This window comes from Sander lucioperca, chromosome 7 (assembly GCF_008315115.2).
Source record: "Sander lucioperca isolate FBNREF2018 chromosome 7, SLUC_FBN_1.2, whole genome shotgun sequence".
Taxonomy (NCBI): Eukaryota; Metazoa; Chordata; class Actinopteri; order Perciformes; family Percidae; genus Sander; species Sander lucioperca.
The window spans coordinates 28,448,454-28,461,173 of record NC_050179.1 but is presented as its reverse complement, the minus strand read 5'-3'; the positions used below and the strand labels follow the sequence as shown (position 1 = coordinate 28,461,173).

Genomic DNA, 12,720 nt, shown 5'->3' with positions numbered 1-12,720 from the left:
GGGGGAGAGGGACGGAGGGAGGGAGGGGAGGCACTTCAGCAGCGCGGCGCTGCACTTCAAGTGACACAAGCGCTTGTGCTGGTTGAGATTGCTGTTATAGCCTCATTTCACCCAGGGGAAAAATGTCAAAAAGACAACAAAGTTTGCTTAACTTTTTCAAATACGCTGGCCAATCGGATCCAAAACAAGCAAAAAACATTTCTGCCGATCAAGAATGTGGAGACCACGGTGGGGTTTTTGGTTAATTTAATAGTCCGATGGATAATTGCTGCTTGTGAAAACGATTGTTGCAGTGTATTTTTGTTTTGTTTACATTTAGCACCGATGCAGTGCATGTTTTGAAATAAAAAAAAACAAACATTGCCCTGATGTACTCACAGCGTTGTTTAGGTAGGCAGTATCATTTTTTTTTTGTTCCGTTACCTCCAACCCCCGTTTTGAGTCGCCGGATCCACCCCCCTCTGCGTTCCGGGACCTTCCACTTTACAAATTAAGCACTGCTCCTCAGGACAGATCAGAGTTTAGCTATGATGGTCCCGCACAAAAGAGAAGATTCTTTCCACTTCTTCTGAAAAAGGGGTGTGGTGTTCTAGGTTTCAATGTTGAAATCTTTTTCATAACGTATTGAATAAAGTTTACTACAAATGCCTTTCTCCAATGTCTTTGATTCTTAAACTGTCCCCTGCTGACCGATCAAACACATTCAATGGATGAAAGAGATTTCGCCTTCTTAGTGGGCTGTTGATAAAATAAATGTCTATATATAATATATATAATAATTTCTATGGTCACAGAATAAAGATTTAGAACAAATGCAAAAGCAAATATTTAGGCTATCACAGTTAAATTAGTCCATCTTTGGAATGGTTTAAACAGCAAATGAAAATGTGTAATACTATACTAAACAGATCAAAAATATATATTTAAAATAAGAGGATATAAGAGGTTAATGAATAGTAAATTGAGGTGTGAACACTATTGTGCACGGGAATTTCTGTTTGAGATAGACATATATCACAGTCAACTAAATATACGTACAACAATTCATAGTACACTATTCTATGGTTTTACATTACTACCGTACTTGTGGATGGTTAGTTACACAAAGCACAGCATGGTTAGTTAAACATAGCATATAAATGAATGTACATTTGAATGGCAAATTTTGTTTTATTCTGTGGGTCTCAGTATCTTACATCTGAGTCTTCGGAAACGCCGAATGTCAGGGCCTCCTAGCTATAGCCTAGTCGTAAATCACTTAACGTCTTTAGGTATTTAAAGTGTTAATCAGCCTTTGTTGTTTGTTCTCTGTGACTTGACCTTGTCATCAATTTTTAGATTTGTCCATCAACTAGGCCCACAGGCCCAGAGAGCTATGATCATCCTTCCTTAAGACAATAAGATCCTGTTCTAGGGAAACTATACACAATGCATTCTATGTCACGCTTCTTTTCAACTCATCAGTGCAATCCCTCTTATGAGTGTCCACAGATACTTAGTTGATTACTTGGTTTTTTGCTTCATCATCGCTACATTATTCTGGATTTATTTTCCATTACTAAATGTGTGTGTGTGTGTGTGTGTGTGTGTGTGTGTGTGTGTGTGTGTGTGTGTGTGTGTGCGCGCGCGCACGCGCGTGCGTGCGTGCGTGCGTGCGTGCGTGCGTGCGTGTGATAACTTCTCTGATCAAACACTGCCTGACTACTCAACAGGTTATTTCTATTCAGACTTGAATGCTGTCTGCATTAGTCACCTCTCCCTGGTCTTCTCTAGCACCATTCACAGTCCTTGTGAGATGAATGAGCAGGAGGAGAAAATTATGAATACTGTAAAAGTAGTGTAAAGTGATGACACACTCAAGAATGACCACATGAAGAGCAACACTGTGGCAAAATTAAAATGTAAAGATTAGATGATCTAGTAGGAAAGCACTTTTACTCAGTATAATGAAGATGACCACACTTGTGGTCATCTAATTTACATCAAGAGTGTATTGACCTGTTGGAGTTGGTAGTAAAGGTATTAAATGCTAAGGTAAAATGTGTGTACTACAGTATAAGCAAAGCAAGCTAAAGCTCTGAAAACCATTTTACATCTGCAAATGTTCGGTACTGCAGTGTTTTACTTCTGATGAGACAACTCTATACTTTCATACAAAACTAACTGCCTATGAGCCCCTGTTTACTAGCCACTGACCTGTGTTTAGTAGCCAATGACCAGTATTTACTAGCCCCTAACCTGTGTTTACAAGCCACTGACCTGTATTTACTAGCCCATGAATCCCCTGAACCTGTAAGACACACCTACCTGTGCATAGGCTGTGGAGTCATTCAGGGCTCTCTGCAGGGCATGGCTCAGTCCTTTAGAGAGGTTCTGTTTCAGGATCAGATCCAGCCGGTTCCTACGCAGCTCAATGGACAGAACTGTAAAGGAAAACAATCGGTGCTCATTGACTGTGCACAATGTGTTTATATTTGGCTTGTTAATATTCTGTGACAGATCTTCCACGCCCCCCCCCCCAGCTGCTGCCAACCACAGTAAAGGCCTTACTACTGTAGTATCCATCTCTGGTAAATGTAATCAAAGGATACAGTCTACAGCTTCTTATTAATTTAAGTGTTTATGCTCGAGGAAAATCTGCCCTTGCTTTCATGCAAGTTTTAATTAATTTGTGTGCATGTAATTACATCTTGGACAGATTAGGTACATTGTTCCTGTGCTTCTGAAAATGGCATTTTACCTGTATTCATCAATACTTTCTAATAATTGTTCCAGAAAAGGGGCAAAAGCTTGCCTTTACATAATGTTTAGTACATTGAAGGTTATTTGATAAGGGACATGCAGTACTGAAGTAACAGTAAAGTGTTTTTTTTTGGAGAATCACCTGATGTTTTAGCCTTCCATCTTAACTCTTTCTACTCTCTGTTCCACACATCTAAAATTATTCCAATTTGAATATTTTTTGAGAAATACAACATTCTTTTTTCAAATTTGTTTACTTCATGTTTATCCTAATGATGATGTTTAGTCTCGTACCTGTTCTGACCCAGTACTTCTCGGTCAGGTTGCATGGTAGAGGACTTTCCTCTGCGCTTGTACTGGACGGAGGTTCAGTGGTCGTGATGGGAGGTGACGTCATCGGGATGAACAGAGTGGTGGCAGGTACCTTTGTTGTTGTTGTTGTTGTTGTAGTGGTAGTAGTAGTGGTAGTTGCAGGTGTAGTAGTTGTCGTAGTGGTTGGGGGAGGAGTAGTGGTGGTGATGGTGGTTTGGGGAGGAGTAGTGGTGGTGGTGGTAGGGGGGGCCATAGTAGTGGTGGTAGTAGTGGCAAGTGTGGTTGTAGTGGTGGTTGTAGGCTGAGTTGTAGCCACTGTGGTCAGTTTGGGGCTTGTTGTTTGCTGTGTGGTGGTAGCAGCTGTGGTATTTGGTGATACTGTTACAGCGCTCCCAGTGGTCACCGCCTGTGTCATCATCTCAGCGGTGGTCACAGTAAGAGTGGTCATTAAGGGCGTTCTTGCGGTTACTGTAGTCAGCAGAAGGCTGTCATTGGTCACAGTGTCCTGGCTTGTGGTGTGAGAAACAGTAGTGGATCCTGATGGTGTTCGTGCTCTTGCTGTGGTGAATAGTGGTAAAGTTGAGGTGGTGGGTGATAGAGATGTGTTTATGGTGGTGGTTAAAGTGGTTGTGTGCTGTGAGGTGTTTCTGGTGCGCACGGGCATGGTGGTGTTCCATTGATGGGTGGAGAAAGGGCTGGTGATGTTGGCAGGAAGTGTGACGTCGTGGTCGCCCACTGTGGACAGGAGTGACTCGGGGACAGTGGGAAGATCCCAGGCTGGCAGGCTGCTCACTGACTCTTCTGCAGGGAGAAAAACATTTGGAAATCAATGACATTAAAATATATCTAGTGATATTCTAAAGTTGTCAACCAATCCCTTGAAAAGACCTAAACCAACAATGAATTTATCCTAATAACAAGTACCATATGTGAAGCCTGATATAGCTTATTCCACTGTCATATGGTTACACTGTTGTCCAATACTATAAACAAAAATAAAAAAAGCAATCTGCCACACTGTTGCACTGGGTGACATGTTCCTTTATTACCATTAAAAAACACACACACACACACACACACACACACACACACACACACACACACACACACACACACACACACACACACACACACTGTAATTAGTTTTGAGTCAATCCCCCACACCGTCCTGCTGCCATAAATACTATTTAACGTTAGAGAAGAGTTTAAAAAATACAACTTTTCAGTAAGAACTAATGTTCTTGGGGTTGAGAGCCACAGGCAGGGTAGAAAAAGTCTGAAAATATTTAGAGTCGGTCTTACACATTGTTGTTTTTGGTCTTTTCATGGCATTTGTTGACAATAACAAAATTATATATTGCCAACCTTATCCTTCAACATATATAACATGAGACTATAAGATGTCACAAAAGTGCTCAGTTAGGGGTATAACAATGAGGATGGTACAATAGCATATATATATATATATATACATATATATATATACACCATATGCTATATTGCCTGAATTTAATAAACCCCTTTAACCTGTTCCCCTCTACACCTGGCTTTGACATGGAACTTTAAAATTTTTATTATATTTGGAGAAAAAACGCTTGCATTCAAAGATCCTCTCATCCATTGTCCATTTTAAATACATAAGATGAAGTGCGCAGCCTATTACATTTTTCATAGGAAATAGAAATCCAATTTGAATGTGTAAACCAGAGAAGCATTTTAATGCCAGTGGTTCATTTATTCCATCTAAATCAACTCTAGATGAAAATCAGACGCATGTCAATGAGAACAAGAGGAAGGCAATCAATCCTTTCAAATTTAGAAATCCACATTCCCTGTATCCTCACATCACCACTTGAGGATGTGTTGTATTGTGACGGTGTTATGAATCTATGTGATAAGAAATACTGGACAATGGGATATTAGCTGTTAATTCTTGTGTCGGAAGCATAACTATTTATGGAGGAATTACCTTGCTGATGATGTCATTGTTATTGTGATGATGTTGTACCAGGAAGTGGGGAGACATGGAGGTAGTAGAATGGGACAGGACATGGTGGTGAGGATGACGAAGAGGACAAAGATGATGATGATGATGATGATGATGATGATGATGATGATGGTTATGATAATGATAATGACAATGATAATGATGACAATATGATTAAGGTGAATATTTTGGCAATGGGATGTTGAAGATGATGGTTGTTTAGGTGGCTATAATGGTAGCAATGCTGAAATTTATATTGTGACGACAACGGTTATTAACGATGAAGATTGACGAAGATTAATGAAGATTATTATTTTAATAAATGTCATTGTGTGAAGGTGTGCTGAAGATTCAATAGCCAAAAAACCTGAAGCTTGAACAAAACTACTTACTGCTCGCTATGCCCCACCCCTTTATTTACTGTCGAGGTTTCCTTTCTCACATGGAATATATTCAGTTAACAAAGATGTTGACTGTTTTACCATCAAAATTAGATGCAATTTCTGAAACAAATGCAGGGTTCTCATTTCTATATGACAGCTGTCAAATTGGTTGGCTACTACACTGCCTGCCAGCTGACTTTTAAGTCTTTCCTGCTGACTTGTTTTAAACGAGAACCGGTAAGAGGGTCTTAAATATGCACTTGATGGCTACATTCATGATATGGTGCCATGGGCGATTTTAGACCCTTTTTAGGGGGGGGCTAAAGCAGGAGTGCGGTTGTGAAGTTTAATGTTGGTAGTCCCCAGAAAAGAAGTTGGTAATTTCATGGCATAGATTAGAACCCAAATTGAAACGTAAGCAACTAAAATTGCTGAATGTGAGAACATTGTGTCAAATTGGTTGTTATTACTGTGACTGTCAGGTTTAGTTCCATCATAGTGTTAATAGTGTCAAAAAACGTTAGCTGACGTTGTTGTTCAGTAGCTAGCTCAGAGATTATCGGCTAATGGAATTACTGATTTGGCAGGCACTATATCCGTGTCACATTCTCATTAGGGGCTGAGCCCCCCTAAAGGTTTGATCCTAGAATCGCCCCTGTATGGCGCTAATAGACTGAGGTTAAAGCTACATGTCCAAAAGTCAATATCCTCACCAATTGATGATTCATGTAGAGCAGTGGTTCTCAACCTTTTCGAGTTGCGACCCCCAGAATAATGAGGTTTGTTTTCGCGACCCCCCCACTACCCACCTAGGGTTAGTATAGGGTTAAGGTTAGGGTTAGGTGCCTAAAGTCGACGGTCGCAGCGCTGCCTTGAAGTCAACGTTGGGGGCTTAAAACACCATCGAGACCCAGCCTTGTCCAAGTGCCCCAGGCTCTGTGGATTTTTGATGCGTTTGTGTCTTTTTCTCTTCCCCTGACCCGCCTTCAGACCCCTTTCTGTGTTCCAGGACCTCCTGATTTACGAATGAAGCTCTAAATATATAACACATGAACTGTACCAAACTCACACAGTAATGTAAAAACCATTCCCCATATTCCTCTATAATGTTATTTCATTTTTTTTCTCCCCAACCATCTGGCGTCCCGACCCCCAGGTTGAGAACCACTGACGTAGAGGACATGGAAATGATGATCTTTATGAAACTATGCTCTTTGTCTTTGGAAGTAACACTAGGTTAATACTGTAAGTATTAACCTAATTAGCTGGGAATGATAAGATGCTAAACACTTTTGCTCTTGTCTTTTGGGGTTTAGAAAGGCTAAGAAAAAGACAGGGCCCTTCAAACTCTTTCAGTTTAGAGTATAGCTCTAATGAAAGCCACATGCACATTGTTTCGGCATGTGGAGAAATCAGAGCTTGACAGGCCTGCTGTGCATAGTTATGGTTGCTAAGCTGTGATTGGTGTTTGGGGGAGGGGTTTACTGAATGATTAATTACAATGTGAAAAGTCAAAGCTGAAATATGTTTAAATGACAGAGAACAACCAGGCACCATACCCAAACTTGAGCTGCTATTGCTGTTGGAGGAGTTGCTGTTGACAACATTCAGAGAGACGTTGTCTGATCTTGCTGTCTGACTGTCTCTTTTACTAGCTAGAGAGGAGGAGGAAGAGGAGGAAGAAGGCAAAGAGGATGCTTTTGTTGTAGATGAGGAGGAGGATGAGGAGGAGGCCTTGGATGACGATGAAGAGGAGCTTTTGGTGGTCCAAGCAGCTTTAGACAGCAGTCCTAAAGGTTTTTTCAACGCTGGTGCCTGCAGCTCCGCTCTCTCTGCCAGTATGGTGGGGACTGATGAGATGGTTGCCTGCTCTCTTTGGCTCTCTTCATGCGCCTGCAGCCTCTGCTGCCCCATCCAGGCAGCTGGGTCCTTGGGCATGCTTGGCAGGTCATCCACCTCTCCATCCACTGGACTCAATTCAGCCCTTAGTTCAGCCCAGGTACCGGTTCCCGTCATAATTCCAGTCTCAGCAAGGACTTCATCAACTGTCCGGGCATGGATTCCTGCTTCTATTTCAGCAAACACTTTACCCTCAGGCCAGGCTCTGGGTTCAGCTCTGGGTCTGGCTCTATGTCCAGGTCCAGGTCGAGCAACTTTGTCGTTTGCCCCAGCTCTGTCTCCAGTCCTGGGGATGGCTGAGATGTTGGAGGGCACTGTGGGGTCCAAAGGCAAGACAGCCCGTCTCATTGACTCATGGTGACCTGCGTCAGCTGTAGGAAACATAAGGGATTGGGTGATGGAGGAAGAAGTGGATAAAATAAAAGCAATAGTTTTAAAAATCAAATGAAATAGTTTTTAATTAAGAGTTCTGGGTAGCAGAAACATTGTGAGTAGTCTTTGACCCCTTTTCAACCTGGTATTAAAGGGTAATTTCGTTTTTTTCAACCTCATTTCCCCATGCATTTGAGTCTAATAGACTGATGTGACCAAAAATCTTTGCAATTGGTCCAGTATTGAGCTAGAACACAGTGACGAAATATATATATATATATATATATATATATATATATATATATTATAGCCTATTGACCGCACAAAACACTCTGCAGCTGCTGCCTCTCTCTCTCTCTCTCTCTCTCTCTCTCTCTCTCTCTCTCTCTCTCTCTCTCTCTCTCCCCTCTTCTGCTCTTCATCCGTAGCCTATACTCTGGCTCAAATGAATGGTGGCCATCAAATTCATCCACATCGTCAAAATAATTGAAATATTGACCCACGGCACTGAAAATATTTTAGGTAATAACACAAACCTATAATTTCTGTAGCCTACTCCAAAACAACACACTCCCGAAACTTTTTCCCAACTCACGTTCCACTCTTCACACCGCTGTCTTCGTATAAGAAGTCCCCTCGTGAGATTGACACTTTTAATAATAATCTGAGCCTGTCAGTGGCAAAAACAATCACTTTTAGTGGACAAAAATCGAAAATTGCCCCCCCCAATTGCCCCATTAGGTTGCATTGCAGCTCGGTTTACACCGGCCTATCACTGCTTTCTCGCTCATTACCAATTTAAAAGATTTTTGGTCCCATCAGTCTAATCAGTCTATTAGACACAAATGCATGGGGAAATGGGGTCCAGGTTGAAAAAAATCAAAATTACCCTTTAACCCTCCTGTTATCCTTGGGGTCAATTTGAGCCCATTCAATGTTTAACATCTCTAAAAAAGTGCTTGACTTCATTTTTTTTTGCTTCATATTGAATTACTTTTCCTAAGTTAATGGGGACAACTGGGTAAACATAAAATTAACATGATGATATATTTTCAATGTCCTTTATGGATTTTGTACAAATCGGTGTTCCTTGGGGTCAATTTGACCCCAGGCTGTTTTAGCTGTATAAAACATAGAAAATATGAACATTTTACACAAATTTGCTGAGATTGTTTTGGCTGATATTGAGGTCACTTTCACATGCAGGTTGTTGCAATTTCACAATCTTCAATTGCCCTCCCCCCACCCCACACACACACACACACACACGCACCCATGTTCTGTAAGGGAGGGAAAATATTGTTCCCGCACTCTGAGGGAGGGAAAATATGGTTCCCGCACTCTGAGAGAGGGAAAATATGGTTCTCGCAGGGGTGGTTTGCATCACATGATACACAGGGGAGGGGCAAACATATAAAAGCTCACACGCAGGCACCACAGCCTTCTAAACCATTTTTCTTGGTGCTCGATGTGCTCTCTTCTGTACATAATGTATGAATTATGTGAGAGTACAACTGACATTTATAAACACACGCTCACACACAACCACCCTATATGCAAACGGAAATGATGTACGTGTTTATTTCATACCTGCCAACCTTGAAAAACGTTTTTGAGTAGCAACTCACTGATTTATTGTCGAAGTTCTGGTTCATGAACACGGCGGCATGCACGTGGAAAAAATGTGCCATCACCACTGTCTTTGATGTCATTTTGGCTGGTTGGGCATCAGTATAGTGTATCGTTTAGTTCACATGCTTACCAATCACTTCACCTGGTCCTAAGACAGTTATTTCCCCACTCACCACCATATTCAGTTATTCATCATATAAATCCACTATGAAGGAAGCAAGAACATTTTTAATGAAAAGACATACAGTATATTCACATCATAGAACATTCACTTCAACTTGGACATCTGACAAAAGGGAAGTGAAAATCCCAAAAGGTTTATGACCCTTATCAGAGACCTTCATAGACCTTAATAGACCTTCAACATCATATAAATAACTAAAAATCACAGAACAAAATATGTCCTTTTGAACATTGACAACTGGCAAACTATTGAAAGAAAGCTAAAATCACTGAAGCTGTGCCATGTCCTTTCTAAATAAACATATTTTACTGTTGAGATTCATCACTTGTGGCAGTGGCACTTGTGGCAGCGGCAGCTGCTCTAGACTGTTTTGCCGGCATCTGATTGGACGAACCCGTCACGTGGGTCTTGTTTCTCCGGAAATTCAAAGACAGACTGTCATGGCGGCTTGTTCAGAATACGATCTCATATTGTACTAAAATAGTTCACTGATTTTGAGAGACTTTAGCCACGCTCATTCCGCGCCCCGTTTCCAGGTTAGCACTCTACCAATCAGATGGGTCATTTGAGTCTGACTGCCGGCAGTGCCCGCCCTGCCGATTATATATGTCAAATCGGCCAAAATGAAGGACGACGGCCCCTCGGACGGACGATGGCACGGAACACACCGAACAGACTCGAGTCACTGACCTCGCCAGACTGTCCAATGGCCGATTATCGGCTCTGTGTGTCCGGGCCAATAGGTAGCTGTTTTGGCCTTCCTGAGAAGCCTGTCGCTGAAGCCCTCCATGTGGCAGATAGTCCCCTTAGCAGCCATTCTCACCTTTCACAGGCCGATGTCTCTCCAGGCCTCATCAATACGTTTCCTAAGAATGCTGGAATCAAAGCTGGTGGTTTGATACATCCTGAACTCATCCTCTACCTGATCCACTGTTACACTGTCCGGCAAAATGGAAGAAAAGCGGCTGATGAAGAAGTCAACAGAACAGAATTTCACTGATTGCCTCTTCTCTATGTCAGCAACAACAGCATGCATAAGCAGCTCATCCCCAAATGGAAATTTGGAAAGCATGTAGTCAGCTGCAGATGAAAATAACTTCCTCACATCGCTATAGAATGGCTTCAGCTCTAAGTTACCCTGGCTTTGGATAAAGATTTGGGTCTCATGCCCTCAATTGGGCATGAGACCCAAATCTTTCTATCTTGAGTTCCTCATCAGAATCAGCTTTATTGGCCAGGTTTGCGCAAACAAACAAGGAATTTGACTCGCAAAGTACAACACATACTTAACATATAAGAGTAAAAACAGAAAGGACAGTGAGAAATATAAAAAATACTGTTAAGTATACAGTATCACAATACAATAGAATTTAGAGATTTACAAAAAATATACAATAACAATTGAAGAGAGGGAAGGAATAGTGCAATATCAGTATGGTCTGAGATTTAAGATTTGAATATAAATATAGTGCAAGGCAGTTCAGTGCAATGGTGAAATATTAATAACAATATTGTAATCGTAGGTTGAAAATATACATGAGGTAGATGAGCAGAACAGTGTTGATTGACTTTGTTCAGTGTAACGGTGGGTGGGGGGGCTATTTCTGAGCGTTCGACAGAGTGACTGCTTGGGGAAGAAAGCTGTCGCAGGAAGAATAACCTCTGCTGGGCCTTTTTCTGGACAGAGTCAATGTGGGGAGACCATTTTAGGTTCTGTGAAATGGTTGAAACCAGGAACTTAAAGGAATCCACAGTGGACACTATGTCATTCAGGATGGTGAGGGGGGGAGTGGGGGGGGGACTTCTCCTAAAGTCCACTGTCATCTCCACAGTCTTCTTGGGATTTAACTCCAGGTGGTTCTGACTGCACCATTGGACCAGCTGTTCCACCTCCTGTCTGTAAGCAGACTCATCACCATCCTGGATCAAACCAATGACGGTTGTGTCATCTGCAAACTTCAGGAGTTTTACAGACGGGTTCTTTGAAGTGCAGTCATTGGTGTAGAGGGAGAAGAGCAGCGGGGAGAGGACACACCCCTGTGGGGCGCCAGTGCTGATGGACCGGGTTTTGGATGAGATGCTCCCCAGTCTGACATGCTGCTGCATGTCAATCAGGAAGCTGATGATCCACTGACAGGTAGAGGCAGGCACTGAGAACTGGGTGAGCTTCGGATGTAGGAGTTCAGGGATGATGGTGTTGAACGCCGAGCTGAAGTCCACAAACAGGATCCTGGCATACGTCCCTGGGGAGTCGAGGTGGTGCAGGATGTATTGCAGTCCCATATTGACAGCATCATCCGCCGACCTGTGCTCCCATCTGTAGCAAGGCTGTATGGAGAGTGCTTGATTGCTTCTGTAATGCACTCATCATCATGCCAGGCCAGTGTTTTTACTATGGCAGCAGTCTTAGTTCTGCCACAGCCATACCGTTTGGCTATCCCACTATCAAGAAACATCTTCTTAAACAGTGGTCCGGCATGGTCTGCAGCAGCTAATGGCAAGTTGTGTTCTACAATGAATGTAGTGTAAAGGGTTTCTGCGCGGATTGGTCTCAAATCCTGTGGTTGTACAAAGAATTTGTTCTGAATAAGCACTGAGTCTATAGCAGCCACAATTTTTAAATGTTTTTTCCCCCTCCACGTGCTGTCAACAGTCTGCAACACACATACACACACACACACACACACACACACACACACACACACACACACACACACACACACACACACACACACTCTAAAGCCTCTCTTCATAATTTTAGGTTAGACTGTAAAAGTGATTAGGCAAAACTATGATTTCACCTGATTCTAAAAATATCACTTGCTCTGCACTACCACACTATACTGTTTTCAGGACACCTGCTTAATTTTTTTTTTTTCATGAACAATATTTAATTATATGTTATGTGTGCTTATATAAACTGATCTGGTCTGTTATTTGCATCTACTGCCAGGTGGGAACACACATACTCAGAGCTGTCCACTTGTGATCTGATCAATCAGATGGGATCATTATATAGGGTGACCAGATGTCCCGGTTTGACCGGGACAGTCCCAATTCTGAGTTGCATGTCCTGAGCAGTGTTGGGTGTAAGTACAAAGTAACTACTGAAAATTTGGTAACAAAACGTAGTTCCTTTTTCAATTCGGCGCAACGTTACTTTTCCCAGGGACAGATTTGACAGCGACACTGCCTTCTCAGCTGCGCGG

General features: G+C 42.1%; 1 protein-coding gene across 1 annotated transcript in view; it reads right to left on the bottom strand.

Moving 5' to 3' along the window:
* Positions 1 to 12,720, bottom strand: part of LOC118495442 (UPF0606 protein KIAA1549L-like) — a 96,907-nt gene that overhangs the window by 31,183 nt on the left and 53,004 nt on the right. The window contains exons 2-4 of the mRNA XM_036003205.1: positions 6,984 to 7,694; positions 3,037 to 3,855; positions 2,308 to 2,423 (exon numbers count right to left, since the gene is read on the bottom strand). Coding sequence (XP_035859098.1) covers positions 2,308 to 2,423; positions 3,037 to 3,855; positions 6,984 to 7,694 — 1,646 coding nt within the window. The remainder of the gene's footprint in view (positions 1 to 2,307; positions 2,424 to 3,036; positions 3,856 to 6,983; positions 7,695 to 12,720) is intronic.